We start from the raw sequence: 17,454 nt of genomic DNA on the forward strand, positions 1-17,454 counted from the left end.
TACAACAGGAATGTGGTTTAGGGCAATGGTGTATCATAAAGTCATTACACGGGTTTACAAGGAATTTCATATTGCAGGTGTTCTTTAATGTTAACTGGTAAAAGTATTCAAAAAGGTCTAAATAGTTAGGATACAAAGATGTTTGAAATACACATCACAGCACTAAAAGGTTTGCACAAAATATGCCAAATGCGTTGACAGTGGTTTACTGGGTGGTGGTATTTTTAGCTGTTTTAATTTTATTCTCCTTTTCTGGATTTTTCTATGTGTTCAGCCATAAGCCCTGACAAGTAAAAGGAAAGGCATAGTTTTCATAGACTACCTAAAAAAGAGTTAAAGAAATGGTCCAGTGGCTGTGTCTGGGCACGAGCTCAAGCAGGGCTAGAGCCCTGGAAGGTGGCTTCCTTTTCCATTTGTATCTTCTGGTGTTTTCTAAGATTTGTATCAGCCTGGTATTACCTATTCAAAAGTAAATCAATGAAAAAATGTTCAAAGAAGATGCAGAAATAGAAATACTAAAGCCATAGTTGCTGGGAGGGGAGCCTGAGGGGAAAGTGAGGAAAGTGTTTTCAGCTCCTGGGGGATGCCCTCTGGGGCCCCAAGCCCTTCATCGCCCAGGTCCCAGCTGACATCATTCAGCAGCCTCTGCTCCTCCCGACCCCAAATTGGCCAGAAGTCAGGCCATTTCCTCCCTAGAGCGGCTTTCCCACAGGTAAAGGCAGGTAGGCTTAGGGACTCCAGGGGACCCTTGTACAGGACTCTGACCTGGGACCACCTGTACCCCCCCGAGCCTGGCAGAGCAGAACCCAACACATGAGTAATAAGTGAGTGGGGCTTCCCCCAACTCCCCAGGCACCTTCTATGAATGAGGAGAATCGTCTAAATAGCCCCCCCTCCCCTACCCCCATCAACCCAAGCAGTGCAAGTGACCAAAGTGGCTTCATCAACCCGAGGAAGGTGGCCTGGGCCAGGGCACCTGATGTGTGCTAGACAGAGGCCAGATAAAGAGCAACTTTTCTAAGATTAAAGCTTGGTCCTGGGAGTTCCTGTGGTGGCTCAGCAGGTTAAGAACCCAACCAGGATCCCTGAGGATGCAGGTTCAATCCCTGGCCTCGCTCAGTGGCTTAAGGATCTGGTGTGGCTGCAAGCTGCAGCATAGTTCACAGATATGGTTCACATCTAATGTTGCGTGACTATGGTGTAGGCCTCCAGCTGCAGCTTCGAGTCAACCCCTAGCCTGGGAACTTCCATATGCTGCAGGTGTGGCCCTAATAAAGACAGAGAAAAAAAAACTTGACCCTTCCTTCATCACCATGGGTGAAATTTTCTGTCCACACATGGAGGTGCAGGATACTGACCCTGCTCAGCATGAGGGCCTCCCTCTGCACCCCAGGAAGGTTGGTGCTGCCCCCTCCCAGGCCCCTGGCAACCCGGGGGACATTCTGCAGCTGCCAGGAGAGGCACCAGCAGCACAGGGAGCCAGAGCTGCCTGGAAAGTCCAGTCTCAAATCCTGGAATCTGGAGCTTTCTTTCATTCCTCAAAGCCACAAACGTTCCCGTGTGTTCCACATGTATGATTCCAAATATTAAAGACACTTTACACAAAATAGGTGGGAAAGGATTGTTCAGAAAACATTTATTGCAGGCTGATGACACTCACTCAAGTTGTGGTTCTGAAAACAAAGCAAAAACGTCATTAAGGAAATTCAGGGTGGACACATTTCCTAGAGATAGTTTAGGAGCCTACCACTTCAGAAAGAGCAATCCTTTTTACTGAAAATATTCAATTTACAAAGCAGAACTCAAGAAGGACTGTGACTTTTCAGAAAGGAGAGCCAAGTCCTGAGAGGGTAAGAGCCTCAGCCTAGAGCTAGTGGGGAAGGGGCTGGTGCCACCAACATTTGTGGCTTCACTCAGCAGGCCGACTGCCCCCTCCTGAGGCCACTCAGAAGTCACTGGCCACCCAGAAGGGGCATTCAGAGGTAAACATGATTCCAGCATGGGCCAGCTCTGAGGTCCTGAGACCCTGGACCCCAAGAAGGTGCTGGTCCTGCAACGGGAGCGTGGAGAGGCGTCATTTTCACAAGATGAGAAGGCCGAACGTGAGGCTGTTCCCCCAGCTTCCGTGTGGGCAAGGTGGGGGGATTCAGAAAACGGCCTCCACGTGGCAGCAGGCACAGCTTTGCGGTGCACCTGCTTCTCGGTGGAAGGTGCACGCCGCCACAAACACAGCGTCCCCTTAAATAATTTCCAGAACATGACACAGCATAGCAGCCGCCTCTCCAGCGAGAGATTTCGATCCAGTTTAGGGCGATATACGGAGAGGGTGGGCTGCCCCCCAGGTCCCGGGTCACCTTCCACAAGGTGGAGGAGTCACCGAAATGGACCCCCCGCTGCCCAGAGCGGAGACCTAGTCGTTGTACTGCACTTCTGCCCGGAGCTCCTTGGTGATGTAGTTGGCCAGCATTCCCAGGAGCTGCTGCTGCAGGGCCTCGCTGCCCATGACCAGCATGGTCAGCTGCACGGCGTCCATCCACTCCAGGTGCCTGACGATAGCAGTGGCTTCATTAAAGAGCTTCTGCTGCTCGGCGGGGGGCAGCTCCATAATGATCTGAGGAACGGGCTTAAACTGTCCACTCGTCATCCACGCACCTAACAGACCCCCGACGGCCCCCCCTAGAAAACAGGAAGGACCCAATTAGTCGGCCTCATTCATGAATGATGGCCACAGGGTCTCACTGGGCACACGTCCGCCGTCATGACGAGTGCGTGCATTCAGGAGCGGGTCAGAGGGGCTTAGCTTCATGCCTGCTCTGCCAGGAGGCCCGAGAGTGAAGGTTGACGGGGTCTGTGGTCCATCTGCCTCGGATAATTGACACCCAAACATGCCACCCCCCTCCCCCGCCCCCCCTGGCAATCTCTGCACTCAGTGCAACACCACCTCAGGGCTGGGCTGCCTGGAATGCGCTTCCTGGGCTGCAGGTTTCCATGCTTCCCAGAAAAACCCTCTCCTCTCCAAGGAGAGGGCTGAGAAGCAAATCCATGTTCAAGAAGAACCATCTCAGGGGTGAGGCTGACAGTCCTCCACAGAACGGCAGATAGGATGGGCCATTTGCCCTGAACTTTGAAATGTCCAGGGCAACCACGTGCTGAAAGGACCCTGGGGACAGATGAGGGTTTTTCCCCCCTCTTGAAGCCACGTTTTTCATACACCCCCCCCAAAGTTGTTTGAGGACAAATAACAAATTGAGTGTATTCAACTATTTCTCTCTCTGCTATCCCAAAGGGCACATTTTTAAATGTAAGTGAATCCATGTATTTTTATATTTATGTATGTATTTATCTTTTTAGGGCCACACCTATGGCATATAGAGATTCCCAGGCTAGGGGTTGAATCGGAGCTGTTGCTGCTGGCCTACACCACAGTCACAGCAACGGCAGATCCGAGCCGCCTCTGTGACCTACACCACAGCTCACGGCAAGGCCGGTTCCTTAACCCACCAAGAGAGGCCAGGGATTGAACCCGCATCCTCATGGATATTAGTCAGATTCGTGTCTGCTGAGCCAGGACAGGAACTCCTGTAAGTTTATTATTATCGGAGTTCAGGCTCTTGCAAGTTGAGGACCTTGTATCCATGGAAAGTTCCATCTAACCAGGTCATGTGCAAATCTGCTAAGGAGCAGGGCCCTCAAATGCAAGTGTCTACAGGGGCCAGGCAGGTAATGGAGAGGAGTGAAGTGGGACAGTGGTGACCTGGAGAGCTGGGTCTCTGTCTAAAGGAGAAGTGGTGTCCCAGGCCAGCCACGTGGAGTTCAGGATTTTAAAGTTTCAGTGATCGGCCATTTAAAAGATGCAACCTGGCTGGACTTTGTGACTCTTTTAAAAAGAACAGAGCATGGAAAGGAGAAAGGGCCACTTTGCAGTGGGGGACACCTGGCGGACATAACTTTAGCCAGGTGATCAAGGTGAGCAGCTCAGGGGCGGTCCTGTGGATGTCAGGTGTCCCTGAAGGGCACGTGACCTCTGCCGTGTTCTTTCCAGAGATGCATAACCTCAGTCTAATCATGAGGACATCAGGCAAACCCAAACTGAACGGCATTCCTCAAAATACCGGACCAGTCGGTCCTCCGCAAAACAATCAAAGCTGGAAAGAACCAGCCCGAGGAGACTAAGAAAACACGAGGCTGAACTGCAAGGTGGTGTCTGGACTGGATCTGGGACAGAAAAAGATGGTGGATGTGGAAACGGGTAATCCAAACAGAGTCTGCAGAGCAGTCAGCAGTAACATCAGTGTCGGTTTCGTAGTTCTGCGGACTGTGATCATTAATATAAGATGTTAACATTAGGGGAACTCGAGGAGAGGGATATATATAGGAATTCTCAGCACTATCTTTGCAACCTCTCTGGAAATCTAATATTATTCCAAAATAGGAGCTCTTGTCGTGGCACAGTGGTTAATGAATCCGACAAGGAACCGTGAGGTTGCGGGTTCGAACCCTGGCCTTGCTCAGTGGGTGAAGGATCTGGCGTTGCCGTGAGCTGTGGTGTAGGTTGCAGACACAGCTCGGATCCCACATGGCTGTGGCTCTGGCGTAGGCCAGCGGCTACAGCTCTGATTGGACCCCTAGCCTGGGAACCTCCATAAGCCATGGGAGCAGCCCTAGAAAAGGCAAAAAAGACAAAAAATAAAATAAAAAATAATATTATTCCAAAATAAAAAGTTAAGTTCTGAAGTTCCCCCTGTGGCTCAGCAGCAACAAACCTGACTAGCATTAATGAAGATGCAGGTTCGATCCCTGGCCTCACTTAGGGGGTTAAGGACCCAGCGTTGCTGTGGCTGTGGTGTAGGTTACAGACGCTGCTCAGATCTGGCATTGCTGTGGCTGAGGTGTAGGACAGCAGCTACAGCTCCGATTCGACCCTAAGCCTGGGAACCTCCACAGGCTGCGGGCATCGCCCCAAAAAGGAAAAAACAAAAGTTAATCTCAAAGAATGCAGCCTGGGCCAGAGAGAACCCATTAGCAGACTAGCCTCAGCCAACAGGAAGTAAATCTTGGACCATCTCAGGAGGCCAAGTGTCGCGGCACCACCTCTGACGTGGAGACCAGCCAGCCTCACCTCCTCCTGGAGGCTGAACGCTGTCCCTGGACAGACTTCTCTGCTCTGAAAGAACGGGGCATTCCAGGGAGGGAGGGCCAGTCATTTACAAGTTTTACTGAACTTTTCCCCATGACACCAGTGAAATGCTTAGAGCTGACAAGAGTTGCACTCATCTGCACGAAACCTTTATGAGAACATCAATATTTGATTTAGTGCAGCACTTAATGCAAAAAGTTGCCAGGAAATATCGACCAGCAAATTACTAACTCTTTGGAGGAGAGAAAAATTCCTTTGTTTTCTGGGTAAAATGATGCTCCTGCCTGTGACCAGGGACTGCGAGGAGCGAATCCCCCAGGCTCTCTTTGCAGACATCCTGGTCTCGACCGGCTTTCACTCAATCCAAATGAGATATGTGCTCCCAAAACGGCATCTGGGCACAGCTCTAGGATAAACGATCCTAGCAAGCCCTTCCTGAGCACGTTAGATGGGGTGGGACCGAGATACAGGATGTCACTGAGGAAGAAGGCCATGGCCTTGGCTCTGCCCTCACGGGCTGCTTCCTAGAAGGCAAGGAGGACTCACTCATTCACAGGGTTTGGAAATGGAAATGTAGAGAGGGAAGGTCTGGGGCCAGCCTCATGCTGATTTTTCTCCCCAGGGTGGCCTCAGTTTATTAAAATGTCCTTGAAGGTCAACCCTGCTGACCAAGGAAGAACAGGGCAGGAAGCCTGGCCCGTGAGCTGGGACACGGCAGCCAGTCTCAGCAGAAAAGCAATCCTCTCTCCGGCCTGCGTTCATGTGAAGACCGCATGCTGTGTAGAAAGGATTTCCACCAGCCTGTAAGCTTTCCCAGGCCCTGCATCCCCAGCACAGGCTGCCCGGCAGAGAGGAGGCCTTTCGGGACGATGTGCTGAGCCCAACGTGGCAGATGAGGCCTTGAGCTGATGCCCCTGTGGTACAGGGTCCCTCGGAGGCACCTCGAGGGGAGCCTTATCCAGCCCCTCCCCACGTCAGGCCAGCTCTCTGATGCCACGCCTAGCCCCCAGTTCCGGCCACACGGGAATTCTTCCTGCTCCTAAACCAAAGGAAGCAGCTTTAGTCTCACTCCAGGGAACAGTAGGAAGATCAGCCAAACTTGCACGTGTCGCCAGAAACTGGTTCCCCAACAGAAGCAGGTGGTGAAAGAAGGGGGCAGGGACAACCATGCAAGGGGTTGTTGCTTTTCCTGCACTGGACTCTTTGCTGTCAGGATTGCGGAAGCACGCTGTGCATGAGCCGATGTGAAACAACTTGACTGTATCATCCGACAAGCTCCAGCTTCCCCTCTGCTTCTCTCTGTGGTCACGGTCATGACTAACAGTGATGGAAGAAGGGCGACTGTCCCAGGGACCCAGGATGCCCAGAAACCTTCAGACTCTAGCACATACCGCCAGGGGGAAAAGGTGTCCTCAGAAGTGTCCTCCAGATGGAGTTCCCGTCGTGGCGCAGTGGTTAACGAATCCGACTAGGAACCATGAGGTTGCAGGTTCGGTCCCTGGCCTTGGTCAGTGGGTTAAGGATCCCGCGTTGCCGTGACCTGTGGTGTAGGTTGCAGACGCGGCTCGGATCCTACGTTGCTGTGGCTCTGGCCTAGGCCAGTGGCTACGGCTCCCATTCGACCCCTAGCCTGGGAATCTCTATATGCCGCGGGAGCGGCCCTAGAAAAAGGCAAAAAGACAAAAAAAAAAAAAAAAGAAGTGCCCTCCAGGTCTGTGTGACACTGATGCCATTTTTGAGAGAGCCCTGCACTTCTGAGACATTCACTCGTGTTTTTAATAGGATTAAAACCCAGAGATCATTTTGCCTAAGCAACCTCGACTCCACAAATTTCTCGCAGAGGTGACAGAGGCTGTTATGAGCTCTCTGGGGGTCCAGAGGCCTTTTTTCAACAACTCACTAACCCTGCCAGGCACCTGTACTTACCAACAGCTAGTCCTGGGGGACCGCCCATCAAACCACCAACGAAGGCCACGGCCCCGGTGACCAGGGCACCCCTCCCGGAGTGCTTGATGGCCGCCTGCATTTTCCTCTGCTCGGAGATGGAGCACAGCAGCTTCATGATGTCCTCCACGGCGACAGGCATTGTGGCCAGCCTTGAAAAGCGTTCCAAAGGAGAGTTAAGGAGGGATGGGTAATCCCACCCAAATGCGACTCTTCCTAACGTTTTAAGGACGGGCCCCCAGTTTTAGCGGAGAAGAGTACCTCTGACGTTTGCCTGATGGACCGCACCCCTGGTCATGTGACAAGTTCTCTGTCCCACAGCAAGCAGGGCAGCATTCAGTTAATAAGCAGACAGAAGCAGCAGAGTGGATGAAAGGGCTTCTCGGCTCTCTGATTCACTTCTGATTTATGCCGATTAAGGAGCCACCCTGGCCACGTGCACTACCAGTTCAGCACGAGTGAGGCAAGTCTGCGAGCTCTTGCAACAGGGCCTGTCCACTGGCTCAGGCCATCCCCCAGCACGAACCCTGGCCTCCTGCACAAGTCCCCACCTCCTGGGTGACAGGGCATCTCCGCTCACGCCAAGCCAAGCCAGAGGAGGGGGAAGCTCGGGGCCCTGCACACACAGGACCTTGTATCCACTGGATGACCCTGAGCGGAGGGTCAGACTCCTCACTTGTAAGATGGAGATAAACCATCTACAGGCTGGATTCTTGTAAGGTGCAAGGAGAATGGATACAAAGTGCTTGGTGGGAGTCTGGAACACTGTAGACTCAGACACGAGGGCTCTAAAAGAAACTTCTGTTCCAGGAGTTCCCTGGTGGCACAGTGGGTTAAGGATCCAGTGTTGTCATCGTGGCAGTTTGGATCCCTGCTGTGGCGTGGGTTCGATCCCTGGCATAGGAACATTCACATGCTGCAGGCACAGCCAAAAACAAAAAATAAAAATAAAAACCAAAAAACCTTTCTGTGCCTAATACACGCTACTGGCTTCTAAAAACAACGCCCCCTGGGGTCAATCCAAGTCTACTCAGGGGGCATCAAAGGCAGGGACAGGATGATGTGGTAAGATAATACAAGCAGAGACTAAAAGAAATCAAAGAATTCCAGGGGGTTATATATGGAAGGATAGATGACGGATGAGTAGATGGACTTTGGAACAATGACCTTTTCTCTGGAGTCAGGGAACTCTTTGCCACGGTGGCAGGAAAAGGGCAGACAGGGGCGAGGATGAAGGCAGGGTGCGTTCCGGGTCAGGGTTGGTGGGAATGGAGAACTCAGCACTGACGGGCCGCCTGGCAAGATAGGAAGGAAAAGCAGAGGCGAGGAGCAGGTACTTCTTCCAGCGGCAGCGGGACCCAAGGCTCCAATAGGTACTTTCCTCTCTCACCACCGAGCCCCTTTTCACTCAAGGCTGAGACACAGACATTCACTAAAGGAACTTGACCATGGATGCTGGGAGCAGACTCTATTGCTCAATACCTTTTGGATATACAAACTTTTTTTTTTTTTTTTAACCCAAAGATAATCCAAGAATTAGTCTCTCTCTCTGCTTTTTTTTTTTTTTTTTTTTTGGTCTTTTTGCCTATTTCTAGGGCCGCTCCCTCGGCATATGGAGGTTCACAGGCTAGGGGTCTAACTGGAGCTGTAGCCGCCAGCCTAGGACACAGCCACAGCAACATCAGATCCGAGCCACGTCTGCGACCTACACCACAGCTCACGGCAAAGCTAGATCCTTCATCCACTGAGCAAGGCCAGGGATTGAACCCGCAACCTCGTGGTTCCCAGTCGGATTCGTTAGCCACTGCGCCACGACGGGAACTCCCACCTCTAATGTAAAATGATCCTCCCAATCCTGAGAGGTCTGAGCCCTTAGAGCAAATCTGTGGATCTCTGCTATTCCCAAAGCCAGGATGTCTTTGTAATCCCAGGGGCCTGTGCTCCAGCCCCTGTAAATTTCCCCTCTTTTCTTTTTGATTTTTTCTTTCTTTCTTTCTTTCTTTCTTTCTTTCTTTCTTTCTTTCTTTCTTTCTTTCTTTCTTTCTTTCTTTCTTTCTTTCTTTCTTTCCTTTCTTTCTTTCTTTCTTTCTTTCTTTCTTTCTTTCTTTCTTTCTTTCTTCTTTCTTTCTTTCTTTCTTCTTTCTTTCTTTTTCTTTTTCTTTCTTCCTTCCTTCCTTCCTTCCTTCCTCCCTCTCTCTCTCTCTCTCTTTCTATTTTAAATTTTTAGGGCTACACCCGTGGCTTATGGAGATTCCCAGTCCAAGGGTCGAATCGGAGCTGTAGCTGCCAGCCTACCCCACAGCCACAGTAACCAAGCCACATCTGCAACCTACACCACAGCTGGATCCTTAACCCACTGATCTGGCAATGCCAGATCCTTAACCCACTGAGCAAGGCCAGGGATTGAACCTGCATCCTCATGGATGCTAGTCAGATTCATTTCCACTGAGCCATGATGGGAACTCCCTTTTCCTTTTCATATTCTTGACATCCGTGATTCTCTACTGCTGCATTAAGAGTCATTGCAGATCTTGTTAGATACAGCTGTTATGGGCAGGGGGCGATTCTGTATTTGCAACAAGCCCCCAGGTGGTCAACAAGACTCTAAGAGAGCCTGACCCATGGCATCTGACACCTGTCCCTCAGTCCTCAAGTTCAGAAATGCAAAGACACACCCTCCAAATGTCTGTTCACCAAGTGGGGTGTGAGAAGCAGTGGAGGGGCACCGCTGCAGGGTTGCCCAAGGGGCTCAGGAGAACGCAGGTGGGCTTATCCTTGCTCTGGCTCCCAGGTGTCCTGATCTGCCAAAATGCCTCTTGGCTTCCAGGCCCCGCTGCTCACTAGGAGTGACTATGTATAGACAGAGCACATGCCCCCTCCCTCTCCCTTCAAGAGCACTCCCTTCCACTCTTCCAGAGGGCAAGAATCTTCCAGGCACAAATGTTGAGATCACATTATGGCAATGAAAGAACTGCACGTGGCAGAGACCACACAGAAATGGGGGTGTGTGGGGGGAGGTAACCCAATTTACCCAATAGCCATGGTTCTGCAAAGCTAGTAAGCAAAGTGTTCAATTGCAAATACATATTAAGATAACCAAAGGAATTAATTTCGTGGTAAAACCTTTCCAAAAAAATCTAAAAATAAAAGCTAAAAATCTTCCTGTAAAATGCTGATCACCTTTTAGCTTAACTCTGGTTTATATCCGGATTAGGTTTTTTTTGGTCTTTCTAGGGCTGCACCCATGGCATATGGAGGTTCCCAGGCTAGGGGTCAAATCAGAGCTACAAGTGCCAGCCTACACCACAGCCACAGCAATGCCAGATCTGAACTGCCTCTTTGACCTACACCACAACTCATGGCCACACCGGATCCTTAACCCACTGAGTGAGACCAGGGATTGAAACTGCATCCTCATGGATACTACTCAGATTCATTTCTGCTGAGCCATGACGGGAACTCCTATATCCAGCTTTTTAATTTGTCAATTATGCTGAAAAGGGGGGAGATGAAGCTCAGGTACTGGGAAGGCCCCTCTGGAGGCTGCAGTGAGCCTTCCATTCCCAGGGGTGCGAAGACCCACAAGGCTGGCTTCCAGGCCAGCGCACTCTGCCCAGACGCCACTCCTAAAACAGGTTTTCTGCAGAATTATGGACCTGCACTTACAAACCAGTTTCTACACAGCAAGAAAAGTCATGTAAAAGAGGCAGGGAATAGATAATATACCCACTTCACCCTCACTGTTTATTAAAAAAAAAAAAAAGAAAAGCAAACAAAAACAAAAAACAGCTTCCAACCTGCTCGGAATGCCTTTAAGTCGAAACCCACAGGGGCTGATGAGGCATCATTGTGCAAATGCTACCTGCAACCTCCACTGAGCCCAGCTGGGCCAGCACAAGGTACAAGCTCGGCAGGATGGGAGGGCCAGCAGGTGTCATGCTGTGTGACAGGGCAGGAGAGGCAGTGGCCCATCTCCAGCTGGGTTCGGTGGTGCCACGCCATGGGTAGAGAGGTGGGTGGCATTGTGGCTGCATCCATCCAAGGGAATGGTGGTTTAATTTCCTTGCAAGAATCATTTAGGAATTAGAGCATCAGAGACTCTTGTTGTGGAAGAACGCTTTGCAGTCCCATCTCCTGAGCCCCTGCTAAAAAGCTTAGCCTCCTGACTTCTCCAGGCCCGCCAGGTTGGGAAGGGAAGCTAGCCCTGCTTCTCCTTCTCCCACTGCAGCTGCCTTTGTCTGTAAGCGGCAGTGAAGTGGATGGGGAGGGAGGAGACAGGAGGAGCACTCTGATGGGGACAGACCTTAACAGGATGGGAGGGTTCCCCTCCCCCCCATCACACCTATTTCAGAATCAGATTTGTTCACGAAACAGGCTCTGGTCACAGGAAGCCCATCTGCCAGCCACAGGGAAGGCAAATGCCAATGTGAAGCCTTGGTTTCTTGCAAGCACCCAGGCTGGTCTGCTGATTACAGCAGGGATCTGGGGGAGAGGGAGCCGAGCCCGTCCCTGGGACTACAGCCTGGCTTGCTGAGATGGACCAGATTGTGAGAGACGAGAGAGAGGAAAGCTGCAGGGCTAACAGAGACCTCCACACACACAGTGCCTTTCAAAAATGAGACAAGCAGAGGGAGTTCCCATCTCGGCTCAGGGGAAACGAATCTGACTAGCATCCATGAGGTTCGATCCCTGGCCTTGCTCAGTGGTCAAGGATCCAGCGTTGCCGTGTGCCATGGTGTAGGTCGCAGACGTGGCTCATGTCCCACATAGCTGTGGCTGTGTTGCTGTGGATGTGGCGCAGCCCAGCTGCTACAGCTCCAAGTCGACCCCTCACCTGGGAACTGCCATATGCCACAGGTGTGGCCCTAAAAAGACAAAAAGAAAAGAAGAGCAGAGCCTCTTAAGAATCAGAATGATTCGACTCACCTGGAATCCCCACTACTTTCTACTTCGCTGGTGAAATTTACTAAGCCCACCATGCCCACTCACTGGCTCCTACCAGCTGGACCTTCCCACCTCTCTATGCCCAGTGCAAAGGTCACAGGCGGATCCCATCAGTAAGCATTGTCAGATTAGCCCACAGACTTTAAAAAATGAATTAGTTGCCAGAATTTTAAAATCAAGACATTTCACATACACCTCTGATTTCCAATTTCTGCTGAAAAGTCAAAAGAGCCAGCCACATTGGGCCCGCCTCCTGCAGCAACCCAGGCCAGAGCTGAGCAGGGTGCTAGCAGTGCACACTCATCTTCCTACATGACCCATGAACAGGTGGCTTCAAAACTTTCAAAAGATTCCTATTTCTTTTCCTTTTTTTTGGGGGGGGGGGGCGGGGGCTCTTTTTAGGCCCACAAGCAGGGTAAAGGGAGGTTCCCAGGCTAGGGATCCAATCGTGGCTGTAGCTACAGGCCTGCACCACAGCCACAGCAACACAGGATCTGAGCGGTGTCTGCAGCCTACACCACAACTCACAGCAATGCCAGATCCTTAACCCACTGAGCGAGGCCAGGAATCGAACCTGAGTCCTCATGGATCCTAGTCAGATTCGTTTCCGCTGAGCCATGATGGGAACGCCTCCTACTTCCTTTTTTAAAGGTGAAATAAGCTATCAGTCCCCACAAAACTAACACCCCCCAACCCTGCGCCGCCCCCTGGTCCCCCAGTCTGTTACTTCCCTTTCAGATCCTCTCTAAACCAGCGGGGAAGGCCATGGTGGTTCGGCCTGACATGTATCACACCCACCATACGCGCACCGGGTTCCCGCAGGGAGATCTCTCTCTCTCTCTCTCTCTCTCACACACACACACACACACACACACACACACACACACACGCACACGCACGCGCGCATTCCTGCAGCAGGTGACAGGCACACACGCGTTCGTGCGGCAGGTGACACACACCCTTCCCTGCCTCCGTGTCTTCACATGGAAAATGAAAGCACTAACAGCGTCCGTCCCGGCGCGGAAGAGCCAGGCCCGGGTCTAGCCGGCGCCCCAGCCGCGCCGGGTACCCCCTGGCTCCGGCGGCGCCTCAAGGCCCTTTACCTGCGGAGGCGGCGCTGCGAGGTCACAGGGCGACGGGCGCAGGGACACCAGCCGCCCCGCCCGGCGCGCAGGCCCCGCCCTCCCGCCTTCCGGCTCGGCCGCGGCGGGCCTTCCGGGCGCCACCCACCCGCCCCGCCGTCACCATCGCCTCGCTCCCGGCCCCGCCCGGCTGGGGCATCTGGAGCCAGGTCCCTGGGGCCCCGAGGCCGCTCGCCTTCCGCGCACCTTGCCCTTCACCCGGCCGACACCCGGTTTAGGTGGCGGGGGTGCAGGGGGGGTCCCCTGGACCTTGCTCAAGCACGGGGTCCTCCCGGGAGAGCCTCTCTCGGACCCGGCGACCCTCTCTCTCCCCGCAAGTCGCGGCGCGGGAGAGAGCACGGAGACCTTGGCAAGGAAATTTGCTGAATTAATATTCGGCGAATGTGTGGGACAGAGTCAAACATCGGCGGCCCGAGTGCCGGCCTCTGGGTCTTGGGGTTTGAAAGAGCCAAGCGCCGCCTCGGCTTCTAAGATTCCAAGGGAAGAGGAGGTCCTGCTTGGGGCAAAGCTGCAGCTGAGGACCCCGCCTCTTGGGAGGGTGCAAAGGGCAAGAAGGCGGAGTAACAAAAGGGCCAGGGGACACTTAGAGGGGCTAAGGAGAAGCCTTGCCTCCATCTCCCCTGCCCCCCAACAAGTGCTGGCCTCAAACCATCTCAAATCTGAAACACTTCTGGGCAGCTTTCCATGGACTATCTCACGTAATTCTGACAGCCACCCTGCAAGGTAGCGGTGGTTGCCATTGCCATAAATAATACTGACAAGAGCAGAGAGGCACCCAGGTGCAGAAAGGAAGGTCTACCCAAGGCCACCATGGTAGGGAGTGTCAGGGTCCAGACTCCAGCCTGGTTCCACCTGGCTCAAAGCCCTTGCTTGTAACCAGCACTGTGCCTTGCTTTCCAGGGTGCTGTGGGCACCAGAGGGTGGGCTTCTTTCATATTACCAGAACAATTTTCTTACTTCTTTTTTTAATGGGAAAGTACTTTGGGTATCTTCGTGCCTGAAATACAGATCTATAGATAGATATCTCACTTTACTTATGATTGACATTTAAAAAAAAGTGGTTGTACTTGGGAGTTCCCATTATGGCTCAGGGGGTTAAGAACGTGACTAGTATCCATGAGGATGTGGGTTCAATCCCTGGCTTCGCTCATTGAGTTAAGGATCCAGCATTGCCACAAGCTGCAGTGTATGTAGGCTGCAGACAGGGCTGGGATCTTGTGTTGGCTGTAGCTGTGGTGTAGGCTGGCAGCTGCAGCTCCAATTCGACCCCTAGCCTGGGAACTTCCATACGCTCTAGGTGCTGCTCTAAAAAGAAAAAAGAAAAAATTCTGTACCAATTTAATGTATACAACTTGATGAGTTTAGGGATGAGTCTATACCCTTGAAACCATCATCACCATCAAGGCCATAGGAATATACATTCCCTCTGGATGTATATTCTCTTGACCCCTTTAGTATTATTATCAATTGTGTGTGGCGATGGGTGGGTGGAAAGAATATTTAACATAAAACCTACCCTCTTAGCAAACTTGAGTGTACAGAAGGGTATTGTTAGCTATAGATACTATATTGTATAGGAGACCTCTGGAATTCGTCTTCTTAGCTGAAACTGTGTACTCTTTATCATGACTTTGTTACTTCTGTTTCCCTTCTGCCACGTTGTGAGAAAGGGCCTAAAGCCTTAACCAGAGTTTCCCTTGCCACAGTGAAATAACCCTGTCTGATCCAGAACAGGAGCTTTTGTTTGGTCTGGGTGATTTTCAAGAGTGAAAATTAACTGAGGTTAAGAATAGCTCACTTCCCTGGGGGTGTCTCCAGCCTTTAGGCATGGGTGAGAGTCTCTTGTTTCTCTGCAGGCAGCTCCCTCTGGTGGCACATTAAGGAATGAGACCTGCTGGCTCCTTCCCCAGAGACGGGGAGGAGGGGACCAGGAGGAAGAGAAGGTGCTGGAAGGGAAAGACATTTCAAGGTTGGGCCCCTCTAGAGAAGGTTAGCTGTAAGAAGTCATGCAAACGTTCAACTCATAAGCAACTTGGGACTTTCATTCTCATGTGAATAAAGGCATAAAATGCACACACTAGGAGTTCCTGACATGGCTCAGTGCTTAACGAATCCAACTAGGAACCATGAGGTTGCAGGTTTGATCCCTGGCCTTGCTCAGTGGCTTAAGGATCTGGCATTGCTGTGGCTGTGGCATAGGTCAGCGGCTATAGCTCCGATTCGACCCCTAGCCTGGGAACCTCCGTATGCCACGGGAGTGGCCCAAGAAATGGCAAAAAGCCAAAAAAAAAAAAAGGCACACACTAAAGCCCATATGTGTAACACACGCTACTGCCCTCTCATAATGGCAGTTGGGCTTCCTGCAAAGTGGGTCTTGTGAACGAGGTGCACAGCGGGGTCTCCATCCTGATGTGATGACTGTGCACTGGCCCAGCATCCAGCTTTCATAATGCTTACAGTCAAGGTCTGGCTGGATGACCTTGGGAAAGTCAACTGCTCTGTGCCTGTGTCCTCTTTTGGGAAATGGCGGTAATAATAGCGCCTGTCTCATAGGATTGTTCTGAAGATTAAAGGAGATAATGTGTAGGAATCTAGATTATTCTTTACATCATAGGTTATGACAATAAACAGCATCTCCAAAGTCCCAAATGTGAGCCTTGTATGCTCAAAGCAGCAGGAAATCCATTGCCACCCCAGCCGTCTTAAGGCACCCTCTTCTGGATGGGCCCAACCAACTCCCAGGTTGTGTTCAAAGAGCCAGCCAGAGCCAGAACTTGGGTGGTGTCCCCTGTGGCCAGCGCTCTCATCCCCCCCTTTTCTAGAAGCTGAAGGACCCAGCTCCCAACTTGCACGGCTCTTTCAGGATGAACCCACCCAGGCCCAGGGCTGAATGATCCCATGAACAGGCCACACACACACATCAACCCCTACAGCCTCTTAAAAGGAGCGTACAGGTAAACCAGATGTCATTTTGAAAACCGCAATATGATAGTCTGTGTTTTTTTTTGTGTGTGTCTTTTTGCCATTTCTTGGACCGCTCCCATGGCATATGGAGGTTCCCAGGCTAGGGGTCGAATCAGAGCTGTAGCCACCGGCCTATACCACAACCACAGCAATGCAGGATCCAAGCCGCATCTGCGACCTACACCACAGCTCACGGCAATGCTGGATCCTTAACCCACTGAGCAAGGCCAGGGATCGAACCTGAAACCTCATGATTCCTAGTCGGATTTGTTAACCCCTGCGCCATGACAGGAACTCCTGTGTTCTTTTCATTTTAACCACTACTAAGGAGGCACCATAGTCCATTGGGTGCTTAGCGTTCCCTGGGGATCTTGATCTAGTCTCAAAGACATTCATTTGTCCCATGCCCCTCACAGAGCCAGGGTTTAGGGTCTGGAGAGGTTTCAACCCCACATGCTCCCTAGGGACCTCTGAGTCCTTATCCCTGGAGGCGGAGGAGGCCTCCTGGCCTCTGGTCCTTCCCCCAGGATGCCTGCTATTCCATTCAGTGTGGTATATTCAGCAGGCTTTTTTGCACACATCGAGTGTATTAGTTTGCTAGGGCCCCATGACAAAGTACCACCAACTGGATGGTTTAAAAGGGAAATGTGTTGTCTAACAGTTGAGGGACTAGAAATCCAAGGAGCTGGGACCTCAGAGCTCCCTCTGAAGCCTGAAGGGGAGAATCCTTCCTCCACGCTTCCAGCTTCTAGCATCCTTGGCCTGCAGCTGCATCTCTGCCTTGTTATCACATGATGTTCTCCCCGTGTGTCTGTGTGTCCAAATTTCCCCCTTCATATATGACACTAATCCTATTGGAATAAAGATCACTTAATGACATCATCTGAACTTGACTACACCTGCAAAGACCCTATTTCCTCATAAGATCACAGTCCATGAGTAGTAGGTTTCAGACTTCACATTTCTTCGGGGGCAACACCATTCAGTCCATAACACCAGGTATTCAGCAAAACCCAGCTGTGAGGATTTATCTGAGCATACGCATGGTACCTGCAAGCAGGATAAAAACACCAGTTTCATCCCATGCCTTGGGTTGAGGCTGTTGTGTGCATGGGGCTGTTGTGTGCCTTTAGTCTTGGGAGAGCTGAATATCGAAAGGGCTGTTGAGGGACGAGGTGGCTTTGGGACTGGTAATGAGCTCCTCCCAGCCTTCATCATTGTTCTTCTAAATAATTAATTCATCTTCTTCCTTGGTGTTTACATCCTTCAAATATTTGTAGACGGGTATCATGTCCCTTTAGTCATCACTTAGCATCACTCTAC

General features: G+C 51.5%; 1 protein-coding gene across 3 annotated transcripts; it reads right to left on the reverse strand.

Moving 5' to 3' along the window:
- Positions 1-1,607: 1,607 nt before the first annotated feature.
- C8H19orf12 (chromosome 8 C19orf12 homolog) lies at positions 1,608-13,220 on the reverse strand. 3 transcript variants are annotated; one of them, XM_047791795.1, is made up of 4 exons: positions 13,129-13,205; positions 8,249-8,376; positions 7,064-7,233; positions 1,608-2,676 (listed from the first exon to the last, which is right to left on the reverse strand). In XM_047791795.1, exons 3-4 carry the CDS (start codon positions 7,221-7,223, stop codon positions 2,411-2,413), a joined length of 426 nt encoding a protein of 141 aa, XP_047647751.1. In that variant the 5' UTR covers positions 7,224-7,233; positions 8,249-8,376; positions 13,129-13,205; the 3' UTR covers positions 1,608-2,410. The 3 variants fall into 3 exon arrangements, with proteins under 3 accessions (XP_047647751.1, XP_047647752.1, XP_047647753.1); XM_047791796.1 differs by lacking the exon at positions 8,249-8,376 and having other exon boundaries at positions 13,129-13,220; XM_047791797.1 differs by lacking the exons at positions 8,249-8,376; positions 13,129-13,205 and adding an exon at positions 12,985-13,095.
- Between the last annotated feature and the right edge of the window lie 4,234 nt (positions 13,221-17,454).

This window comes from Phacochoerus africanus, chromosome 8 (genome assembly GCF_016906955.1).
Source record: "Phacochoerus africanus isolate WHEZ1 chromosome 8, ROS_Pafr_v1, whole genome shotgun sequence".
Lineage (NCBI taxonomy): Eukaryota > Metazoa > Chordata > Mammalia > Artiodactyla > Suidae > Phacochoerus > Phacochoerus africanus.